Source organism: Dipodomys spectabilis, unplaced genomic scaffold (genome assembly GCF_019054845.1).
Source record: "Dipodomys spectabilis isolate Male_0828 unplaced genomic scaffold, ASM1905484v1 ptg000096l, whole genome shotgun sequence".
NCBI classification, from domain to species: domain Eukaryota; kingdom Metazoa; phylum Chordata; class Mammalia; order Rodentia; family Heteromyidae; genus Dipodomys; species Dipodomys spectabilis.
The window spans coordinates 4,951,109-4,976,189 of NW_024870773.1; the positions used below are offsets into that span (position 1 = coordinate 4,951,109).

Genomic DNA, 25,081 nt, shown 5'->3' on the forward strand with positions numbered 1-25,081 from the left:
GTGTAGGGCAGGAGTGGGTAACCTTCTTTCTGCCCTGGCCCATTTAGATGTTTCTAATAACATCATTGGTAGGCCCTACAAAATTACCAATACAGGTAGATGGCTGAGTGGCAGCCAACTAGAAGCATCTATATATATCTGTCCCATCATGTACCAAATGATTTCATGAGGCAAATTTCCCACCCCTCTTGCAAGGAATGACACAGTCATGGGTCCCTGAAAGTCATACAGTGTTAGTGTCAGGAAGTTGCTGTGAGTACAGCGACTGTCAGAGCTTGTCAGCCTTCCAGGCAATGGAGAGACATGATGGAAGATCACAGATCTGCAGATGCCATCCTTTCCAAGCTGATCACAGGGCTGTGCTGCTCCTGGGCTCCAATGGAGGACATAGAGTGAGGTAGGACAGTGCTCCTCACAGGGGCAGAATGAGCCAGGACAGTGTACCAAGCAGGGACAGTTTCCACTGGCAAGAAGCACACGGCCATTGTTTACCATGGCCACAGAGACTCTTGTGTCCATCTACTAGCAAAATGGGGCTGGGGTCGGCCAGGACTTACGCTTGCCTTTCACATTCTTAGAAGAAAGGAACTGGCAGCCTCCTGCCCTGCAACTTCTGGGCTTCTGCCCCTTTTCTAATTTCTTGGTTTCTTGCCTTCAGAGAGTTGACACTGGGCCAAGCTACAATGAAGGTCAGAGGCAGGATTTGGGTGTGGACATCTTAGACTGAAAGATGTGAAAGATTTCCCCAAAAATCACCTGGAAGAAGTTCCACTCTTAAGAGTTTCGTGCCCAGTCAGACACCAGAATTCCAGCACTGGAGAGGTGGAGGCAAGAGACATCGAGTCCCAGAGTTACAGAGAGAGACCTTGTCTCAACACACAAACAAGCAGAAAACTCCTGGAGCTGGTGGCTCATACCTGTAGTCCTGGCTACTCAGGAGGCTAAGATCTGAGGGTCGCAGTTCAAAGGCAGCTTGGGCAGGAAAGTCCATGAGACTCTTACCTTCAATTAACCACCAAAAAGCTGAAAGTGGAGGAGTGGCTCAAGTGGTAGATCACTAGCTTTGGGTGAAAAAGCTAAGGGATAGTGGCCAGGCTCTAAGTTCAAGCTCCAGAATCAGCACAAAGAAAACCCCAATAATATGAGCAAGATAACATAATGAAACCATTTTGTATGGAAAAGCAACCTCTTGGCTCACATTATGGGTTGTGTGTGTTTGCTTGATTGAGAACTGCGTGTTTTCTCATTTCAAGCCTAACTGCTAGCTAGCCATCCTGGGCGCTGCCCTTGTAGTTGCTCCTCTGATTGCTTCCGCTGAGGTGTTCTGAGGTTTTGCATTGATTAAAGATCTTGCGGTGGCCCTCGGGAGCAGGAGTGTGAAATACGATGAAACCGTACACCGGGAATTTCTCTTTTTAGCAACATGAAGTTGTAATTGCAGTGTGCACATCTGAGTTTATCTTTGGGTCTGCTGGGTTGAGATGAGTGGTCAGTGGCAGTCACCTGGGTGCCAACCACACATCCATCACCATGTTCCTTGGAGCTGGTACTATGCCAGCCCTTCTCTGCAGATACCTGGAGAGTGGTTTCAAAGTGAGCCATGTGGCTCAGCTTTCTATGAGCTCTGTGCTGTAGAAAAAGGGAATTGTGGTTCTTCAGGGCACAAATGAAATTCTCTGTTGTTGTCTCCGCAGTGATGGGTTCTGCCATCATGATGGTTCCAATCTAGTGAGCTCGGATGACACCAGCCCATCATGTACAGTGTGGAAGATCTCCTGATTTCTCATGGATACAAACCATCACGAGACCTCCCCAGACCACGTGAGGATAATCCCAGGGGGCATCGGCAAGCCAGGTCCAGGACTCGAGCAGAACATGACCTGCTGAATGGGTATGGAGATGATCCTGCAGCCTTTGCCTACAGTCAGACCTCCCAGGGGAAGAGACCGGTGAGTGACTCAGAGAGCCGCCGCAGCACGCCCGGAAGCCGCGGGGAGCATCACAGTGCTTCTGTTTCTCGGACTTCTGAGGCAGGGTAAGTTCCCATGGTGTCCGCCATTTCTGACTTGGCATTGGGTTATACCTAAGTAGGTGCTCTCAATTTCTTGTTTATGAGTAGATCTGGAGAGGGACTCGGGGGTCAGAGACTGGAATGCCTATGTTCTTTGTGGTATCTGGAATCCTTTTGAAGCCTGTAGCACTGGGTTGGCTAAGCTTTCAGTAAACGGTGGTCTGTAGACATGCTAGTGCTCTGAGCAATAGCTCCTCTTCTCTTCTCCTCTCTCCCCTCATGTGCATTCACCTCCCACAGAGATCACTTTAGAACTTTGTAAAGCTCCTGTATGCCCCCACACACAGTAAGACTAACTTTGCCTTTCTTCCTCCTCTTCCTCCCCTTCCCCTTCCTCCTCCCCTTCCCCTTCCTCTTGCCCTTCCTCCTCCTCCTCCTTCTCCTCCTCCTCCTCCTCCTTCTTCTTCGCTGGTGATGGGGCTTAAACTCAGGGCTTGGGTGCTGTGTCTGAGCTCTTTTGCTCAAGGCTAGAACTCTACTACTTTGGGCTACAGCACCACTTCTGGTTTTCTGGTAGTTAATTGGAGATAAGAGTTTCATGGACTTTCCTGCCCAGGCTGGCTTTGAACCTTGATCCTCAGATCTCAGCCTCCAGAGTAGCTAGGATTATAGGCATGAGCCACCAGTACCTGGTTACTTTGCCTTTCACATCAGTACATCTCAATATTTTCTGGGTTTCAGAGAGTTGAAATGGGAGGATGCCTTCCCCACCATTTTTGAGGAAACAAGTATTTCTTCTTTAATATTCTTTTACTAGGTTTTTAAAAAAACCTGTTTTGCTATTGTACAAACACATCAGTCCCAATGTGGGTGCTGGGAGGAGTATCTCCTTAGGACAGGAAAAGACAATAGACTGACAGGAGCCTGGGACAGGAGCTCTGAAATTCTCTTTAAACAGGTTCATTTGAAGGAAATCTCTGTCATTCTTGCATAAAACTGTGATTGTCTTTTATACTACATTGGGAGAAAGCACTCAAGTAGATTGAGCATGTAGCCAGGTATAACCAGAAAGGGGCACAGGAAATACAGGGGAGAAAAGTCTGAGGAAAAAGTGTTTTGAGAGGAAAGAAATAGGTGCCAAATGGTTAATATAAACTCTAAACAATGTAAATGAATAAATATGACAGACCAACCACATCATGACTCACGTGCATTCTGGATCTGAGTGAACACACGTGCTCTGCCAGTCCCCAGCCTCGGTCACTTGACAAGTACAGCTGTGGTCTTGCTGCCTGTCCCATCCTACACGGTGACCCTGCTGGGCTGGTCACCCCTATCTCCAAGCCATCAGAGGACTGGGACAAGTTACAAGGCTTTTCTAATGCCAGCATTCAGGCGGCAGCGTTCAGGCCTCGCACTTGGCGTAGGCCCTAAGAGGAAGCCTAGCTTAGCTCCAAGCCCTGTGCTGCTAGATGCCAGCGGCTGCTACCCCGCAGAAGGACCAGGCCAGCACACAGACTCTCTGTATGAAGAAGCTTCTAGTTTGAAAGGGTCTCAGTTCTGTGAGTTTGTCTTCCAGCCACCCAGTGCTAGACTCTCTTCTCACTTCCTCGTCCCCACTCTCCCCTGGCAGGTATGGCCATGTCCTTTCATATCTGAGGAGCTCTAGAAGGAATATTTGCTGCCAAACCAACAATAGGTATCGTGTAGAGTTTAGAATCTTGTTTCTCTGTGGACACTGTCAGAAGGATTACCCAACACAAGGTGGTGTTGGCCATGACCTAGGGCTTGACTGGAACTTCAGCTAAGTTGTGTCACCAATTGTGCAGCATACCTGTTGCCTCATTTGCTGACCCCTCATTGTATGACATCTGCATACAGCATCATGGACTCAAATCCAGAAGGCTTCCCAGTCACCTTCCTTAAGCCCCACCAACCAGCCTTTCCTCAGCCTCTCTCTGTCTTCTGCCCATTTGCTATAGGGAACTCTGCTTCTTCAGGTGTTTTCCATGGAAATCTCTCTCTTCTAGTACTTCTAACATTTTTCTGTAGGCCTCTAGGATTGTCAGCCTCCTGAAGGCCAGTTCCATATCTTACTTCATCTCTGACCCTGGTTAATTTCTGTTATAGAATCTTGTACCTCATCAACACTCATTCCTTAGATTAAATTCTCTGGATCAATCCTGGCACTCCAGTGCCAGGTACCTGCTGAGTATTTTCAGAACACTTGGCTCCGACGGGAGGCAGAGAAGTTGACGGGTAAGGCCGAGTCCTGTGCTGAGTGTTGTCCTCCTGGCTGGGTGGATGAGGTGGCCACTTAATGACTTTGTCCTTGTATGCCAACACATGGGGAAGGAAACAGCCCCAGATTTCACAGAACTTCTGGTGGACTGAACAGCTCTGAGTGAAAAGATTTTTCTCCTTTGTGGATTCTCAGCGCGCCAGAAACAGACCCACCCATATGAAAAGACAGCTTGTTATAAGGATGCAGCTTTGATGGGCAGGAAGTACAGGAAGACGGCATGACAGAGCCAGAGCTGGGGCTAGCCTGTTAGTTGCTTTCCCTCTAGACAGTCCTAGGTGGGGGGTATACATACTCACCTCTGTGCCTCTTTGTCAGCCATCTTGGCCTGCACTCCTGTGCCTCTTTTCTGTAGATCCCTTCCCTCCACTGATAGTGGCCGCCCTTCATGAAGGTTTAGTGTTAGATCAGATAGCTCACTACCCACCCGTGTCTCTGTGCTTAGTTTGCAGGTAAAGAATGAATGGATTGAAGTGCAGGTAAAGAATGAATGGATTGAAGTGCTTTAGCCTTGCTGGAGAGAGTCACAGGGAGGGGAGGGAGGGATTGGGTAAACATAGGTGCTGTAGCTTTGCCCACCTCAGCTTTGGAAGATGATAAGTTTCCAGGCCACGGGGTGCTGACCATGCACCCCAAGACATGTTGTTTTCTCTCATCTCAAACCAATCATTGAGCAATCCTAAAGACATGGCATTTTCCCCTATTTAAAGCACTTGTCTTGTGAAGAGTTGATCTGCATTGTAATACACCCCTGGTCAGTCACTGTCTAACACCCTGAGGCCATAAAGGTACCAGTGGGTTTTGCATGAAAAGTCACTTATATGGTACAGAAAAGACTCACAGGCCCCGTCCAAAGTTTGCTTGACGGCATGCATGCCCCAACCGACACACACGTGCCCATGTGGAGGTTAAGGGAAAGTGGCCGCAGGAAAGCTGAGTGTTGTTTGTACGTGGAGAACCCTGCACGCCTCCAGTGCAGGCACCATAACTGAGTAACGCTTAGCTCCCACTCAGATATGTAAAGGCTGTTATCAGGCACTCACATTTCCTTAATGTGTTTCCTGTGAAACAATATAATCGGAGGAAGCTGTAAAATAACTTGACATAGTTGGGATTTGGTTCTGAAATCATACCATAGCAGGCTTCTCTTCACTTCACCCCAGGAATTCTGGTTAAAAAAAAAAAAAGTTAGTTAACCATGAGAATAACGCATAATTATCCCTCACCATCAGCGGCTGTGGCGGCTAATTAAAGACTTAGCAAACTGGGAGTGTCTCTGATGTGGTAGCTTGGGGCCCTCATCTTGGGAGGTTTTTATCAGATGAATAAACATCCATTCCCAATGGTGCTACTGGATATGGTAAACAGTCTGTTTGCAGGGGCTTTTTAACTTTCTCTCAAATCATACACTGCTCATAATGGTTTTCCAAAAAAGGAATGCTTCAAGTTTAACATCTGTTTCTTTCTCTTTACAGAATTATAAACCCATACTCTATTTGTCTCTTAGCTAAGTGCCAGGCATTGTCCTCTTGGACTTTTATGGGGGAAGTGTGGATTCCTGATATCATGTGTTCCTGAGCACAAGGGTCAGGCCTCCTGTTTTCCTATCTCCTTGGGCATCTTTATTCTTGTTCAGAAGCAGCATAACTTTCCAGAAGCATCTGGATCCCTGTTCTCTGTGGCAAACACTTTCATGTGGCTTTTATTCTCATCAGCTTTTCCCAATAAGAAGCAGGTTGGATTCTTGGAGCACAGACTTACAGAAACACAGAACTGAGGCGGTCTCTGCAGAATGAGAGCAGACCTCTCACTCATTGTGTTTTGGCTGCCATGATGTCCTAGAAGAACCTTGTTGGTGGGAAGGCTGGAGACTGGGAAAAATACTCACCTGAGAGAAAGCGACCAGTAAGCATGGGAGTCACAGGCCTAATGCTCCTGTTCTCTGTTGGTTCGGTGAGAAGTCAGAGCCACCGGATGACATGAGCATCATATCATGCAGGTGCCACAGCCATGTCTGTCCTGTTACCTGGAATAGCCCTCCTCAAAGACAGCTGCAACCCACGGGCTCCAACAGAGTAAGATGACAGTCTCTGAACCGTTGATGAAGAACTAGAGGCTAGACTGGAGATGTCGTGGATGAACTGCCATATGCCAGGCGTAGGGCCATAGGGCGGTGAGGCACTGACCTCAGGTTCTGTACGGCCCTCAGACTCTCATGTAGGCTTCCTAGTGGCTACCTCCCCTACTCCTCCCTATTCTGAGCCTAATGTTCAAAGAGCAGAGGGTCAGGGGCACAAAGACCTTCTATAAATATTCATTGACTAAATAAGTGAATAAGTAGACATGCTAATAGAGCAGAAATGAGAGAAGGAAGTGAGAAGCCAGTGTGGGTTGGGTGTTAATATGTACTGTGGCACTGAATGGACTATCCCAGCACAAATAGGTTACCTTAAAAAAATCTGATAGCTATGTTAAAGAGAAAGGAGAAAAATCTTGAAATAATCCGCTTTACAAAAACTGTTAGCTTTGCATGAGAACAAACAGATGGGAGCTTGCTCTTCCTGTTTTGTTCTAATAACCTAAATATTGGTTTCTTCTGCAGCATCATGGTGGAAACGGGCGTAGGCTCTTCCTTAGAGACAGGCCATGCCTGGGGAGGGGCAGCGGCTTGTGAAGATCGTGGGTCAGATCATCGTCACTTCCTGTGATTGTGAAGGCCTATTGATTACAACTTAGCGAAAGACAAGGCTGATCTAAAATAACATCACATCCAGATGACCACTCAGCTCTCCTGTCCTGTCCTGTGTGCTTACCTGCACCTCCTTCCCTATGGTGCAAGCAAAAGAGTGTCAGCATGGATGGATAATGGCAGTAGTAGCTACAAACAAGTTTGTGTGTATGTGTGTGTGTGGGGGGGGGGGGTGGTTAGAGACTGTGGTAAGTTCTCCACCAAACTCAAAAGGCCAGATCATCTCCATCCTCTCCACACTGGAGGCAGAGAGAGGGTAAGGATGCCACAGAAGGCACAGTCAAAATGCCGTGGTGTTGGTGCTTAGGTTACCACAGCAGAGGCTCGTTCACTCCTGGCAGTGTTGCTGCTCTGTTCCCCGTGGTGCAGTATGATGCCAGAGCCACTGGGTGGTCCTGTGCTCCAGCCTTGGCTGTCCTGGTCACGTGGAGCAGCCCTCCTCAGGGTGAGCTGCAGCTTCATGGACTCTGTCAGGTCTAATTCAGATTCTACTTCTACTGTCTCTTTTCAACATGTTCTTTCAAAGCTGGGAAATAAGGTGGCAGAGGTGACTAACAGCCTGTCAAATACAGATCCAACTACCAAGCACTGAGATGCCACAAAAGCAGAACTGGCCCTACTTTTATTTATTTTTTTTTGGGGGGGGGAGTCTGGTCGTGGTCTGAACTCTGGGCCTGGGCGCTGCCCCTCAGCTCTTCAGCTCAAGGCTAGTGCTCTACCACTTGAGCCACAGCGCAACTTACGTTTTTTTTTCTGCTTATGTGGTGCTGAGGAATCGAACCCAGGGCCTCGTGCATGCAAGGCAAGCGCTCTACCACTGAGCCACCTTCCCAGCCCTGGCCCTACTTTTAGCCTCACCTAGTGGCTCAGGTGGGGACCTATATTGGCAGCACCTCCCTGAGGATCGGCTTCCCTGTGGGCCTGAGTGTGTCCTTCAGTTGTAATGGTGTGTGAGATTCCTTCTTCTGGTGACATCTTTATGTGGATACGAACATATGGGGCGGGGGGGGGGGGGTGCTGCTTCTGCGACAAGAACTCAAGTGTTTTCTTGCTTTTAAATCCAAGCTCATCAGTGTGTCCTTGAGAGTTTGGTCAGTAATATGAGTGAACTTATTTCCATACCAGACATGGGTGAAAGGTGGTAGGAGGTCTGTGAAGCAGGCATTCTTCTGTGGTCAAGTGCATTCATAGGAAGGCTGTTCCTCAAAAGCCACAGGGTTTCCAGTGCTCTCCACTGAGAACAGCCCAGTGCACAGATTGACCTTCTGTGGGTCTCCGTTCATCCACCAACTTCTACCCACCAGGTCACTGTATTCTTTTTCTTCTCCACCAAGGCCCTTCTTAATACAAATTGTAAATCCTCCTTTTTATACATGTCTATGTTTTTTTTATTGTAAAATACGGTACAGATGGGTTACAGTTACATGAGCAAGGTCATGAGTACATTTCCTATTAAGCATTGTGGTCTCCTCCTTTGTTTTTCCCCTACCATCCCTTCCTTCCCCACCTCCCCAACTCCTCCCCCTATCCAAAGTTGTAAAGTTCATTTTCAACATAGTGTCTAGTACATCTCATTGCTACAATGGGTCATCCTGTATCCTTTTTTCAGTGTTTTGTTATTTCCCTTCCCCTCCCCAAGTTAGCAAAATGTATATACAAGATGCAGGACACCGGAATCAAATACCGGTGCAAACAGGGGTTATATGTGGGGAAGAACAAACAAAAGAAACAAAAAAATCACATAGTCCATTATAAATTTGTTACACACTATCAAGAGAGAAAAAAAAAAAAAACACTTGTGTCCCTATCTTGGGGTTTATTTTGCTTAACAACATCTTATATGGTCAAATGTACATAACTTTTAACCTTTTCTGCTTGTCCTAGACATATATTAGTTATTGCAAACAAGGGACACCATGGAACCTATGTTTCTTTGGGCCTGGCTTACTTCACTTAATATAATTTTTCCCACATATTTCCATTGTAAATCCTCCTTTTATGTGAATTTTACCTTTACCTCTCTCTAGGAATGTTTGTTATAGTCCATGGGAATAAGGCTCAACTTCCCAAGCACCTACTTCAGGACAGGGCTGGCAGAGGGGTGAGGCTTTGACTGCTTGCCTAACATGCCTGAAGCCCTGGGTTCCTTCTCCAGCTCTGCAGGAAAGAAAAGGAGGAAAGGAAATATCTTCTTCAAGGAGTGTTTCTCTGGTCCTGATTTTGTTAGATACACTGAAAAGGTTGACTATCCCTTTTCCAAAATCCTTGATTTGATCAGTATTTCAGATTTGGGGAGTGGAGACTTGGGAATATTGGCAAGGTTTACTGGTTGAATGTCTTTAATCTAGAAGTCCAGAAACATTTCAGACTTTGGAACATTTTAGATTTGGGCATCAGGGTTGCCCCTTCCTGCACTGTTACAATTATCACCACAGTATCTAAGATGGCCGAGTCTTTCATGTGAGCACTAGTAGTATATGTAGTGGAATATAAAAAGTGTGGACTAATTACAAACCCTACTCCCTGAGGTGGGGCCTCCTTCGTGGATCCTTGCTAGTCTAAAAGGTCTCTACTGGACCTTGCATAGATGATTCAGGAAACTCAGCACCCACAAGACCATTGCAGGTCTACTTCTAACTGTCAGTTTTTAAACATCATGGCATTGTGGCAGAGCATGTTGGTGCGGCAGGAGCAGCTGTTTCCCATCTCTGCTGATCTCATGGAACCCACACTCTGGAGGTCCAAGCTAAGCAACTGTGACTTCAGAGACTCTGGTCCAGGTAGTATTAGCAGAGGTTTTTCCAGAAGGAATCCCACCATTTACCCTTATGTACATTGGCAGTATGACTGCTTTTGATTTCCTGTTCCCGCATCTACGTGTCTAAACTTAGTGTCATTTAGAAGACCATAAAACATATTTTACTTTTTGTTACAGACCCATTATTAAGTTTGAGTATTGATCTTAACTAAAAAAAGAAGGCATCCCAAAATAGACTACGAGGCACTCAACTAACCAGCACTCTGTCATCTGCAGTCATGTAATGTGACATTGTGAAAGCAGGCATAACAGCACGTTAGCAGCCTGACCAGGCATTCAGGAATCTTTTAGTTACAACTTTGCCAATGCAACCTACAATTCTTGTTCCAAGTGTGTTGGCTGCATAGTAATATTCCCCGTTGTCTGGCTGATCTTTAATTCATGCTAACCTTTACACTTCAGTCTTAATCTTATTCTGACTTCCTATTTCCCCTTTCTAAAGTTAGCCTATTTGCTACCCCATGTCATTGGGTTATTTGCACAGTGTGGTATATTGAGTAGCCCTCGGAATGCTGGGTGTTCTGAGAAATAGAATTGCAGGCTTCTGGCTGAGCCATCACAGTGGCTTATCAGGCTCCTGATGCTGCTGGTGAATTTGAGTCACTTTAACGGGATGCCTACAGCTCCTTCTGCTGTGGTGATTGAGAGAAGAAAGCAGCTCCTGAGAGGAGTATGTGGAGCTTCAAGTGGTACTATAACTTTTCTGCTCATCTTATCCAGTTGTTTATCAATGACCAACCCTTCTGGAAGCAGGATGGCTTTGAAAAAAGTCTGGGGGCAGAGTGCTCCAGCCATCCCAACTTGCAGAATGTAACACCAGAGTATGAAGATAGCCTCCAGCAGCAGGCATCTGCTGAAGGCCTGGAGGGAAACATTGCACCAGTAAATACATGACTTTAACGGTATCTTCCCATCCTGACCTTGTCCTATACAGTGAAGGTCATTAGCCTGACTTTGGGGCTATCTGAAGGACGACTATGTCCAAATTTGGGTTCCTAGGAAGAAGCAAATGCAACGTTTGTGCTCCTTTTCCCACAGATACCCTAATCAATCTGGCAGCAACAAGCCTTTACTCAGTTTCTCATTTTGCCTCTATCCTGGGCTCCAGGCTGCTGGGCACAGCTCTTGCACAACTTGGTGCATCTCCTAAGGATCCTGGAATTGATGGAGAAAATCATCTTACTAGAGTGTGCAACACTTGTTGAAAGCTATCTCAGCTATTTCGATTTTTAAGTATGAGGCTTTTACTTTTTCTTTTTTCTCAGAGCTGAGGGCCTAAATCAAGGCCTTGCACTTGCTAGACAAGTGTTCTTCCACTGAGCTAAATTCCTAACCCGGAGATGTTTACTTTTTAAAAGAAGGGCAGAGCTGGAGATGTAGCTCAGTGGTAGAATGCTTATTTAGCATGTGTGAGACCCTACATTCAATTCCTAGCACTGTAAATAATACTAAAAAGTAAAAATTAAAGAATGATAGTATTTTCTGTTTGGTTGAAGACAAGTCAAATGAACTGTCAGAACTTTCTCCTAACTTTCCCCTTTTAATCATCTTTTATTCATAGATTCAGTGAGTGAGTTTATGTGTTTGCCAATTTTCTTGAGACATGATTTTTACATATTTATACATCAAAGACTTTATGGAGAGGATTTCTTGCTAACTCAGTTATTTCGTTGGCCTCCTCATTCTTCCTAGTGAAAGTCGTGGAGCAGTTAGCAAGTCTGACTCCCGCCTCACCTCCATCCAGAGAGAGTCCTAGATAGAGACCCTGCTGGTCTCATAGACCTCACAGTTCAGTTGATCTGCTTTGCTTGTTGCTTTGTTTTTTCCTACCCCACACCAGTGCGTTCAGTAAGTTAATGTGAAATTTCTCCTTGTGAGTGCTTCATTTTTTTTAAAGGAAAAAAAATGATCTCACCTTATTTTCTCAAAAGTAGAAAATGTATTCTTGGCTCTGAAGCGGTGTGAGGTAACATGCTTTCTAGAGGTAGGGGAAAGCCTGGGTATGCCAGGTATGGAGGCTGCCGGAATATCTGTGTGTGATAAGCTGTTTGCGGGAGAAGTCAAGCAGAGCTCTCCCCACTGGGGGTCCATTCATGCCTCTCTCAGCCTAACTCAAACTGCATACAGGACTGGGCACACTTACTTGTTCAGTAAGCGCTTTGTGTAGTTTTCTAGGTCACATGGACTATCTTTTGAAATAGAATGTTTAAGCTTTCCCAGATGATCTGTATTCTGGGATTTGGGTGTTTTGCACAAATGGGGAAACAATTTTCTAACTCAGAATGTTTAGCCATTTTTGGTTCATCTTGACGAAGTAGAGGTGCTAATACGTTTTCCCCTTTTTATTAATTGTATTTAACGCTTTTGTGGTACCGAGGAGTTGAACCCAGGGCCTCATGCAAGCACGATGCCACTAAGCCACATTCCCTGCCTGGTGCACATTTTCGTTAGCCACATTACCTATGTAGGAAGTCACAGGGAGTTTATAGCCTTGCCCTATGTGTACCATTTTTAGCCTTCTTTGGGGTCCGCCCATCGCACGTCTATGCAGAAACAGCACCTCAGGGGTCCATCCAGTGCTCCAAGCACAACATGTGCACTGTGGGGACATCACTGGAGTGAATGAGCGAGAGCCAGAGTGGACTTCCTCCCTGACCTCAGGCCCTCCAGAGTGTCTGGATGACTGCAGAGGAAGGGTGGCCCTGAGTGAAGCCCCCTAAGGTAGACAGCTTGCTCACCCTTGGCTTAGAATAAAGGAAAGGAAATAGATTGTTTCTGAGGCAAGAAACCAACCACATGCTTCCTCATGCTTTCTCTTACCCTCTTCCAGTTGAGTCTATGATAATTGCAATGTCTCATTAACTTGCAGTTGTTAAGTCTTGCCCTAGGCTTTCTTTGAAGTCTGATAACCCACAGCCAGTAGATTCTGATCGTGGAGTGCCTCCTACAGGTTTCCTCATGCGGGCGGGCAGCCATTTAGGGTCCCTGAGGGAAGGGCTGATGCGGCGGCGCTGCAGGGCTGGTCCCCCTCAGTGGGGTGGGCAACAAGGCCAGCACGATGATTTCCAAAATGAGTTCTTTGTAGACCTCCAGTGTAAGCAGTGGTCTGCCAAGCATTCAAAACCCCAAGAGTTGAAAACACAATTTTGATGGCTCTGTGTTGACAGCCTGCTTACAGCTTTATGGTTGCTTGGTGGCACATGTTTTACGTCAGAATGACGTAAAATAGTTCCTACCCATCACTGGCTTCTTAAGTTATTTGGAAGCTGTCCTTGATGTCCTGTAAATTGAAGAAGTAATTCCAAAATAGGGATAGTAACACTATATCGTTACCAGGGCTCCTTGTAAAGTGCCTCCTTCTGCCTGTGTAAGGAATGGTCCCCCTGGAGTCTATCCCATACCATTGTTGCGTGGACCCCCTCCCCAGCCCTCACGATCTTCACTCTGCTGTACCACAAAGCAAAATTGGACTTTTTTTTTTTAAAGTCAGATTCTCACTATGTAGCAAGACTGGCCTGGACTTCCTTTGTTCCCCGGGCTGGTTTTTAACTCAGTGATCCTCCTGCTTTAGCCTCCCAAGTGCTGGGATTATTGGAGTTCACCACCACAGCTGGTTCAGTGTGATGGAGAAATAAACTAAATCCCCAAGCCAGTTAATAACACTTCATCACATAGAAAATTGACCTCTCCAGTAATTGAAGAAATGCAAATTAAGGTAATGAGAAGTTGATTTCACCTATGTAGTATAGGAAAAAAAAAGTAATTATAAGGAGGAATGAGAAAGTTCAGCAATGCTATGCCTGCACACCAGGTGACCTTTGGTGGCTTATCTAAGGCCCACTTGACATTAAGTCCTAGGATGTACTCATTTTTTTCTCAAGATTCATTCCAAATAATCTAAGACTTGCATTTAATATTTGTATTTCTAAATATATTTTGACTATACAGACATGGTGGCACACCCTTGTAATCCTAACATTTAGGAAACTGAGGCAGGAGAATCTTGAGTAGCCTGGGCCACAAGTAACACCCTGTCTCAAAAACAAAACAAAACAAAACAAACAAAAATCATGTGCTAGAACCAAGTGAATGTTTTGTATTGGGACCATGCTAAATAAATTGCAAATATATGATGGAAACTACTCATCTGTGAAAATTAAACACTTGAATTTTTATTACCTTGGGAGAAGTAAAGCATCCTAGTGGGTAGGCTTTTGGTTCACACTTCTCAGATTAGAATTTTTTGCAACATTTTATGAGCTATGTTATTTAGTAGAGTCATTTATCCTATCCCTGTTTATATGTTGAACAGGGGAATAATGGTGGTATTAACTTTCAGTGAAACAACTCATTTGACATACTGGACACAATGCAGGAAACAGCTTGAGTGTCAGTAATGTCGAGCAAGTGACTGCTTCTCTGCCTTTGTTTCCTCCTCTGAGTGGGAATGACAAGGGTTCCCACTGAGCCTTAAGTGAGTGAGTAGGTAGGGGCAGGGAGCACTTACTGTGAACCCCAAAGCACTGGGAAGTGTTCACATCAACCCTGATGACTAAGGAACATGGAGACTGTTTGAACCAACGTTTTTTTGTTTTTAAATTTTTTATTGTAAAAATACTGTACAGAGGGGTTGCAGTTACATGAATAGGGTAATGAGTACATGTCCTATTGAGCATTGTTACCCTTCCTTTGATTTTCCCCCACCATCACTTCCCTCCCCCCCTCTGCAACTCCTTCCCCTCCTCCAAACTTGTAAAGTTCATTTGAGTCAACCTGCATCCCCATTTAAGCATTCCACTATACCCCTTCCCCTCCCCAAATTACAAAAATGTATATACAAGATGCAGAACACCGGAAGCAAATACAGTGAAAACAGGGGTTATACCATGGGGGAAGAACTTACAAAAGAAACAAAAGAATCACATACTGCATTATAAGTACATTAAAACCAATAGCAAGAAAGAAAAAAAACCCTTCTGTCCCTGTCTTGGGACACATTTTGCTTAACATTATCTCATATGGTGATACGTACATAGCCTTTGACCTTCTCTGTTTGTTGTAGGCATGTTCTAGACATTGCAAACAAGAGAAACCATGGGGCCTATGTTTCTTTGGGCCTGGCTTACTTCACTTAATGTAATTTTTTCCAAGTCTTTCCATTTCCTAACAAATGGGCCAATGTCATTCTTTTCTGATGGAGGCATAGAATTCCATTGTGTATATATACCACATTTTCTTGATCCATTCATCTACGGAGGGACATCGGGGTTGGTTCCATATCCTAGCTATGGTGAATAATGCTGCAATAAACATGGAAAACCAACATTTTCATATACACATAGATTAGAAGATTCATATACTACAGCAGCTGCCTCTAGGTAGGAAGATTAGAAGTAGTTTTTAACAATTCTTGAAGTTCTTCTCAATAAACATCATTTTATATGATCATATGCACGTAACTATTGAGCCTTTGTGATCCTCTCCTAAGAATATCCTTCTTTGGTCTCACTATGTGAATGTCTAGTCTTGTATAATTTATCATGTCCAAGTGTAATTTTTTTTGTCTTTTTGGTACTTTACTCTTCCAACATTCATCTGCAACAATGAGGTGTATGTTTGTGTTTTGCTATATATATATGCATATATATAGACATACATATGTGTATCTATATATGTAGATATACATATATACATATATAGGTATATATGTATATACACATCCATCCATATATATTTATGTATGTATACATATATGTATAAATATATGTATACATATATGTAATATTCCTTTACAAATCAGTGATTTTAGAGTTAAAGATTCTGCTTGGCCCATTGTTAGTCAGAATACTGAATCCCTTGAGTAGATGGTTTTCCCATCATAGAGCCACACTATCTGGTCATTTATAGATCAAATCTTAATATTCTTGCCCAGATTAACAGTGTTACCCAGGTACATTGCTCTGTTGCATTCTCATTCCTGGATACATGCTTGAGTGGTTTCAGGAGATTGTGAAATATATTTGTGGTGGGTCCTTTCCTAGACCAACTAAACCTAAACATCTGGGGTAGGCATTTGTGTAAGGAGCCAAAGGAAGTTCTAATGTACAGACAGATAGTCATCTCCCCATGCCCAACCCCATCTTATGCTCAGATCACCTGAGGGTAAGAGTCTATTGCAGTGGTTCTTAAAAATACAGATGCCAGGACTAGATCTAGACCTGCCAAATTTTAACTTTCACCAAGAGAGACCTTACAGCCACCTGTCACTTACTCTGAGAGATGGGTCATTAGGTGATTTTTGTTGTTGTGTAGGTCTCAGTGGCAAAGGTCATCACTGCACAAGGTCTCTTGACACAAATGACGTGCAATGGTTTCCCTCATTTGTTGTAACTAGAATGTGCCTATAAATCTACAAGTAAACACACTGGGTGGTAAAAGACAAAAAAATTACACTTGGACATGATAAATTATACAAGACTAGACATTCACATAGTGAGACCAAAGAAGGATATTCTTAGGAGAGGATCACAAAGGCTCAATAGTTATGTGCATATGATCATATAAAATGATGTTTGTTGAGAAGAACTCCAAGAATTGTTAACAGGAGGTTTATTGAGAAGAACACCAAGAATTGGAAGCAAGAGTTTTTTGTTTTATTTTGCTTTCTGTGTTTGCTTTTGTTTTCTCTTCCCTTTGTTTCTGTTTTTGATTTCTGTACCTTTTGTCTTCTATGTAAGTTTCGCTGAGTTGGAGAGATAAGGGGGAGCACAGAAAGGGCGGGACAAACGATGAACAACTCACTAGATGATAACTCACTAGACACTGGGTTGAAAATGAACTATGCAACTTGTGAAGGTGGGAGGGAAAACCTGGGAGAGGACAAGGGAAGAGGTGACACCGTTCAAAAAGAAATGTGCTCATTACCTGACTTACATAAGTAACCCCTCTGTACAGCACCTTTACAATAACAACAACAACAACAAAAGACATGAAGGATGCATGGGACTGCTGCTAGGTGTATGCAACACACTCCTTTGCAGTTAACTTCGGTAAGAAGTACACTCTTAATAAAAGTATAGCAAGTACCCCAATCAGTTACATCATCATATTTTTTATCAAGTATAGTGTATATACATAATTGCATGGACTATATTTCTATATGTCTGGCAGGGCAATAAGTATGTTTACACTATCATCTCTACAAACAAAGTGTTGCACTAAGGGACAGGACTTTTCCAGTTCCATGATAATCTTAGGGCACTGCTGTTGTGTATGCGGTCTGTCATGGATTGAAACCTTATTATGCACAGCATAATGGTGCTTAACAGCCTCTCTGGTGCTTTCCACACCAGAGCAGCAAGGTACCTCTTCCAGAGCTGTGAACCGTGGTCTTCCTACACCAGAGGAGCACTTGAGGGAACAAGCAGCGTTTCTGATGTCCCCGATTCTAACAAGATGTATGTAGGGCATTGTTAGGCTCTGTGAATTCTCAACTCCCTCCACATTCAAATGTGCAGACACAGGTGACAGCCATAGAAGGGCTCTAGGATGGGCAGCATCATCACTGCCTAGAGACTCATTGGGGGTGCAGAGTGTGGGGGCCCCATCTCAGTCATGCTGAATCTGAACATGAGGATGCCACCCCACTGAATTTCAAGGCTCACTGCCGAAGAGCGGCTTTGTCAAAGGCAGGTTTGCAGAGATTGCCAGGTAGATGTGGAGGGTACTTGTAGACTGAGCCAGGAACATAAAGCAGGAGGTCCAGGACCACTGCTTCAGAGCATATCCTTAGGCCACTGAGCACTTGAAAAGTAACGGCCTTACATCTCTGGTACATCCAGAGCCCAGGGTTCTTGTGGGCATCCTTATTATTGTCACTCAACCCTTGAGGACAAAACACATGGTTGTTGTTCACCCATAATTAGACCTGTTTTCTTTAAAATTATCAGAGTATGGTGATTGGGAGCCAAATTTTCAAAGGTGCTGATCCAGTTGTGATTTTGAATGCCCCTTGCAGAAGCAGAGAAGGACAGACTTCTTCCTTGTCTCACATCTGTGCTCTGCTTGTCATGCAGGTTGTACAGCCGACCCACATTAGCATGGTCCTCAAAGCCTCAGGTCGGCAGCGACCACACCCACAGAAGAAGAGGCCAGGAGGTCAGTAACTTGCCAGGTTCAAGGGACCGGGAAGCCCAGGAGGTCAGAAGAATGGCTCGAGTGCACGGCCTGCCGAGCCACATGCGAGAGGGTTCATGGGAAGTCGGAGGCAGGACAGAGCAAGTGATGAAGAAAGCAGTTTGGGAAGAAGAGCTGAGGGTGTTGGGGCCTGCCAAGTGGCCCAGCGCAAGCCCGGAAAGCTGGAATGAGTCCAGGAAATTGGGGAGGCACATGTCCGATGGTGACGGAGAGAAACTGTTTCAAGATCTGTATCCGTTCATTCAGGAAGAGCATGGGCTGACGTCTCAGAACAAAAGGAAATCCCGGTCACTGCCTCGAGTTCTTTCCCCCGAAAGCCTAGCTTGCACAGAAATTCCCCTTTCCATCAAGGACAGCTATTTACCAGGTGTTCCTAGAATGCCCCCACATCCTTCCAATTGTGCACCACATCTGGAATCCACGAGGAACCCTGAGAAAGGTGCTACCCCAGCCCCTTTTCCCCGGCCAAAGTTCGGAAGGCCTGTTAAACCTCCTCCCTCCTACAGCTCATACCAGCCATCCAGGGCAGGAGAAAATAGCAGCTTTCAGGAGAGTGACGCAAACAGCTATCTGACCAAAAGTAACGACCCCAGGCATGACCTTGGGGTGTCAGACGCTGGTTTGGAGCCTCCAGTTTATGTGCCTCCCCCCTCCTATAAGTCACCGCCACAACACATCCCAAACCCCTACCTAGAAGACACAGAGCCCATACATGTAAGTGACAGCCAGGGTCAGCAGGAGCAGCATGGAGCCGAGAAGGATGGAACAAACTGTCCACTTCCTCCTGGCCCTGGTGGTGCCGGGAACACATATGGTGTTGCCCCAGTGTTGCCCCAAGGGCTCCCCTCACGTGCTTACCCAGTTGCCACCTATGACGGTTGTGTTCAGTACATCCCCTTCGATGATCCGAGGATACGACATATTAAACTAGCTCCGCCCGCCGGCTTGTGCGAGGAAACGAAGTTCCGTGACAGGCAATATGACTCTGGCCCTGTGACAGCTCGAGAGCCAGCCCGCGGGCAAGCACAGCACAACGGCATCCTCCTGCACCCGCAGGACCTGACACCCTTGTCAGATGCTGAGTTGGGCCCAGCTTCTGCACACCCCAACCCCCAATGGCTTTGGGGCCTACTCCCCAGGAATGGAGAAAACGGAGGCTTCGCTGACCCAAGAGACCCCAGTGTGGTGAGTGGACCGTGGTCAGGAAGATGCCCGGAGAGTCAGGCTTCCTCCCCACACTCCCAGAGCGAGGACACCTGCAGAAGCCAAACCAAGCTCCGAAAGTTTGAGACTGGGATTCAGACCAAGAAAAGTTCAAAGAAAAAAACAAACGAGACCATATTTTGCTTGGTTTCCATCCCAGTTAAATCAGAGGCCCATCTGCCAGATATAGATACGAACAACAATGACTTAAAATCACACACCGAGGGAAAGCCGGGGCTTGATAAGAACGCAGATCTGCAAGAACAAAGTCTGCTGAGCATGTCTTCCACCGACCTGGAGCTGCAGGCTCTCACAGGAAGCATGGCTGGGAGGTTCGTGTTCCTCAAACAAGACCTGGAGGAACTAGAAGACAAGCAAACAAATGACCTCAAGTTCGTGTACCTCACAAAACACAGAGAGCTCAAGTATTCTGGCTCATGGCCAGGTCACCAGTATAGAGATCAGCAAACCCAAACCAGTTTCTCTGAAGAAGCCAAAGGCCCTAGGTACCTCCCTGCTACAGAGCCGGGAGAGCCAAGGAGCCCAGATCCCACCCTGCCCTTAGACCTTCCTGCTTCTGAAGCTCCCTTGCACATGGCTTTAACCTCCACTGACCAAACACAGAAGCCAAATGCCCCTGACCTCAGGGGTCAGGTGTCCCTCAGCCCATCCAGCAACAGTGCTTTTTCCAGGACTTCCTCATCCAAAAATCTGGCATCTATGCCCAAAGCAGACGCCAGTCAGCCCTGCGTCGATGTCCATGGTCAGGAACCTGAAGCCAAGCCCACAGCTAAGCCAGAGGTGGTGAAGGGAGAGCCCACAGCTGCCCGGTGCAATAGCGAACAGCTGTTTGGTCAGTTTCTCCTGAAACCAGTTAGCCGTCGGCCTTGGGATCTGATAAGTCAGTTAGAAAGTTTCAACAAGGAGCTTCAAGAAGAGGAAAAGAGTGAGAGTGAAGGCAGTGGTGACAACAGCAGTGAGTGCAGCGAGGCGGATCTGCAGCAGGGAGCCTGGGCCGACAGCAGACCAGGAGCCCAGGGCTTCCACAAAAGCCACCCGGAAATGAGCCCTGAGCAACAGCCACGTCCCCAGCCGGCTCCAGGGAACCCAGAGTCTCAAGTGGGAAGCGTTAAAAGTACGTCTGAGAGCTGGAGCATAGAGCCGCGGCCCAGCGGGAACTGTCCTCGCTTCTCCAGCCCCACCCAGGCAGAAGGTAGCAGGGGCGATGCCTTCCAGTGGGGAGACGCAGGTGCCAGGATGGAGCAGCCAATGCAGGTAGCTGTGAATGGCCTGTCGAAGCTTGCAGTCAGCCCAGGTCCTGTGCAAAGATGGGTGACTTCAAGACCAAGTGACACAAAACCAGCAGGCTCAGCTTACTGGGCTGAACAGAAGGAGCCTTCAGAAGGTCTCACCAAAGACTTCGGTGCTGGGCCACTGAGCAGAGGGGTCCTGCTGAAGGGGGAGAGTAGTAGAGAGAGGGACACAGTGGTCCCGCTGTCGATCGCTCACAAAACCCGAGGTCTCTCAGCCCCAGACCTGCGGTCCACAGGGCTCAACCCTGAACAAGAGCAAAACACTACTGAGTTAAATGGGGCTTTGGGTGGAGAGGGTGCGGTGGAAATCCCTCCAGGTGAGTCTCTGCAGGCCAGGGCAGAGAGGATCCTAGGCATAGAGGTGGCTGTGGAGTCCCTTCTGCCGGGTACCAGGGCAGCGGGACAAAGCCAGCCACCCAAGCCCGATGCCAGCCCCTGCAGCCCCGATTTGTCCACAGGAAAGTCAGTGCTTAGGTCAGCACCATCCGGGGGCCCCACGTTGGCCACTGATGCCTTCTATGGCAGGAGAAAGTGTGGCTGGACCGAAAGTCCCCTCTTCGTAGGGGAAAGGGCTCCCCAGGCATCGGTGTGCTCAGGTGTAGACAGGGCCCCTGTGGGCCACACCACCGGCCCTGAGCCTCAGCCCAGCTCCTTGGAGTCCAAGACCTTTGAGGAGAAGGATCTGGAGGTCAGGCCACCTTTCAGGTCCACATTGTTCCATTTCGTAGAAAGGACCCCAAATGGGACAGGCTCAGAAAAGAGGCTTCGGAGCCCTTCCAAAGTGATCGAGAGCTTACAAGAGAAGTTGGCCTCCCCTCCAAGGAGGGTGGACCCTGATCGCTTGATGCGAATGAAGGAGGTGAGCTCAGTGTCAAGGATGCGGAGTCTGAGCGTCCACAATGCAGACTCCACGGAGGAGGCCGAGGACCCCAAGGCCTCGAGAGGCCATGACTGGCAGCCAGGAGATCTTGTGTCTGGGAGCAGTGAGGACCCCGCCTGGAGACTGGGGTACCCCCACTCTGTCTCCAAGGGTTTTATCCCTCCAGAAGAAAATGGGCATCCATCAACACAAAGAAGGGAAAGGATTGTGGACCCAGACTTCTGGTGCCCAGGTAAGCAGTTTTGGTCCGGGACACGTGTTTGCTATTAGTTTTGAATGCTAAGATTAGATAGGTAGGTAGATAGATAGATAGATAGATAGATTGGTACATAATACAAATTTACATATTCATAAAAGATAAAGTTGACCCTGTGAATGGTTCCAGCAAAAAGTTATTCATTTCCATCAGGTGTGGTAGTACAAGCCTGTAATCCCAACGCTCAAAAGGCTGAGGTAGGGCGATCAAAAGTGGGAAGCCAGTGAGAATTACATAGCAAGACCCTTTTTCAAAATGAAGCAAACATGAAACAGAAAGTCTTCATCTTTGAAGAATTATCCAGAAGTTTTCTTCAAAAATCATATTTTTGTCATATGTTATGAAAACGTTATAGAAATTGTGTATGTTAATATGTGTATGTTAATAGTTAAAACTATCTACATGACCAGCTTTTCAGAAGTTAGTGAGGTGAATGCATTTTGTTTTGTTTGGTGCTGGCATCAGGGCTTGAACTCAGGGCCTGGGTGCTGTCCCTTTGTTTTCTTTTGTTTTGTTTTCAATCGAGGCTGGCGTTCTACCACTGAAGCCATAGCTCTGTTTCCAGCTTTTTAGTAGTGAATAGGAAATAAGGGTCTCATGGACTTTCCTGTTCATCATGGCGTCGAACCTCAGTCCTCAGATCTCAGCCTCTTGAGTAGCTAGGATTACAGGGGTGAGCCACCAGCACCCAGCTCAAGAGGTGTGGCTGCTGGAAAGTCCGTGAAGCTAGTTGAGACCCCAGCTCCTCCACTCATACTTCCTCCCCCCACAATGCCAACTGTTCACCCACATGACCCTCGCTGCCTTTAGTAATCCCTAAGAAAGGACACGTAGATGGATTTGATCCACTCCTTGCCCTTTGGGCTGGGTCTTACATGGCCACCATTCAGAACTCCTTGCTTGCCAACCTCTGTTGTTTTCTTTTTCAAAGATCACATCATTTAGGATACTTGAGAAGATTTAGTGGACTAAATGAACAGCTTTGCCCATTCCTAACACTTCATTTCTGAAAAAAAATCCACCCAGTGTCTTAACTCATTTTCTCAGAATATTGGAGGCTAGGTAGTTGATAAGGAAAAGAGGTTTATTTTGAAGGCTGAGAAGTTCCTGTTGGAGCTGCATTTGATGAGGGAGGGCCTTGTGCCTTTCGGTAACATGGTGAAAAAAAGCAGGAGATCAGGCAGAGGCTGCCAAAAAGCAACTGTGGGAGAGGGCGGGGGCGGGGCAGGGGGAGACAAACCACAGCACCTTACAGAATGTTTCATAAAGCTTTCGGCGCTGGCTTCAGGAGCGCAGGCCCTCTCTTGGTTTATTTGTTTTGGGGGCTTCCTGTGATCCACTGAGCCACAGGTAGTTGCCCGTTGACAACAACAGTGTTTTTACCTCAAGTGAGTTTCACCTTCTCAGCTCTTACAAAAACAGGCCCAGTGCCAGGCACTGATGGCTCTCTCTTGTACTCCTGACTGTTCAGGAGGCTGAGGTCTGAGGATCGTGGTTCAAAGCCAGCCCAAGCAGGAAAGTCTGTAAGACTCTGATCTCCAGTGAACCACCCTCAAAACCGGAAGTGGAGCTGTGGCTCAGTTGGTAGAGTGCTAGCCTTGAGACAGAAAAAAGAAAAGCTCAGGGACATTGTCCAGGCCCCTCAGAGTTCAAGTCTCAGGACCAGCATCACAAACAAAAACAGGCCCAGAGAAATTCTTGGGCATGATGTTAAGACACCAGACATTCATCAGTCATGCAGCCTCCAAATGACTCGAAGAGGAGCGGAGGTAAATATTGGAAGTTGTACAGGTTGGAGAAAACCACACTTTACAAGGCTAGTTACTGGATACCCCTTGCTGAGGCTGGTCCGTCCATCTCCCCCAGTTGCTTCCAGCAACTCTGCTCCCTGCCACCTCATTTCATTCTCTGGTTTGAAATCCAAGAATTTAGAAGTCGATGAAGACATGCATGCAGTTGTTTCCCCTGGAAGAATATAGAAACTTTCAAAATTAAAAATTCGCTACTCGGGGCACTTTGAAAACTTCCCACAAATACTATTACTGAATGATTTCTGGGAGCATTGACCAGTGTGGCCCTGTTCCTTGGCAGAATGTTTTATTGAAATAACTTATTTGTCCCAGATCTCTTGGGTCTTCTGCCCTGACAAGATGCTGTGGACTGCGGAAGGGAGCTCTGGGGAGGGGCTGACTTTTAAACTGACAGATAAGGCCATTTATTTGTCTTGTACAACATGATATTTTGATGTATGCAAGTGTGGACTCAATGAAGCTAGCTAATTAGCGAATGTGTCAGCTAATTAACGGATGTGTCACCTCACTCAGCTGCTTCAATGGTGAGAACACTGAACACCCCCCTGCACTTCTCAAGAATGCAGCATGTTGTCATTTACTATAGTCATCCGCTGCACAGTATTCTTTCCCGCCTGTCATTTCCTGTCCTGCAGCCATCAGCACCTCTCCCCCCCACACCCCACCCAATATCCCAGCTCTCTGTGGCCAATGTTCTTTCTGCTCCCGATTCCTCTGATGTCAGCCATCTTGGATTAGACATGTGGGTGAAATCGCTCAGTGTTTTATCTTTTCTTCGTGCCTGGCTTGTTTCACTTAACTGAATGTTCTCCAGGCTCCTCCATGTTGTCACAAAAGCAGAAAGCAATGTCTTTTCCACTCATAGTCTGGTTTCTTGTCCTGGCTGGTGTGTGGCCAGTGTTTGAGTGAACACCAAGTACAGACCTTGCTCATGTGCTAGTTCCATCTCTTCTGCGCATATACCAGGAGCCGGTTTGGGCAGCCACATGTACTGCTCCTTCGGTCTTTCAAGGACCTCCTGCCCTCCATTCTATAGTTGTATTAATTTATGTTCCCATCAACACGATGTCATTCTCCATCCTTACCCATATGGACGTCTTTTGTCTTTTTTCATATACTTGTAAACCATCTGTGTATCTTCTGAGAAATATCAGTTCTGATCTTTTTCCTATTACTGATCAGGTTGTTTCTTTGCATATTCAACTGCGTTTCTCATATATTTTGGATATTAGTGTCTTGTCAGGTATACAGTTTGCAACTGTGTTCTCCCATTCTATAAGATTCATATTCTCCCTTCCCGCTCTTGCATTGGGATTTGAACTCAGGGCCTTTTACTTGCTAGGCAAGTATTCTATCACTTGAACTTGGACTTGTGACTCCCATGTAGCTGGGATAACAGGCACGAAAAGACACACCCCCACCCCACATTTGTTTTGTTGAGATGAGGATCTCACTAGCTATATCCCTGGCTGCTTTTAAATAGTGATCTTCCTACTCTTCACCTCCCAAGTAGCTGGGATCACAAACAGGAGCCACTGCCCC

The 25,081-nt window shown here is 46.3% G+C and overlaps 1 protein-coding gene across 2 annotated transcripts in view; it reads left to right on the top strand.

Moving 5' to 3' along the window:
- Jcad (junctional cadherin 5 associated) overlaps positions 1-25,081 on the top strand; it is a 47,097-nt gene that overhangs the window by 17,173 nt on the left and 4,843 nt on the right. For both annotated transcript variants that reach the window (XM_042686134.1, XM_042686135.1), the window contains exons 2-3: positions 1,695-2,035; positions 17,956-21,704. In XM_042686134.1, the coding sequence (XP_042542068.1) occupies positions 1,755-2,035; positions 17,956-21,704 (4,030 nt within the window). In that variant the 5' untranslated portion in view covers positions 1,695-1,754. The remainder of the gene's footprint in view (positions 1-1,694; positions 2,036-17,955; positions 21,705-25,081) is intronic.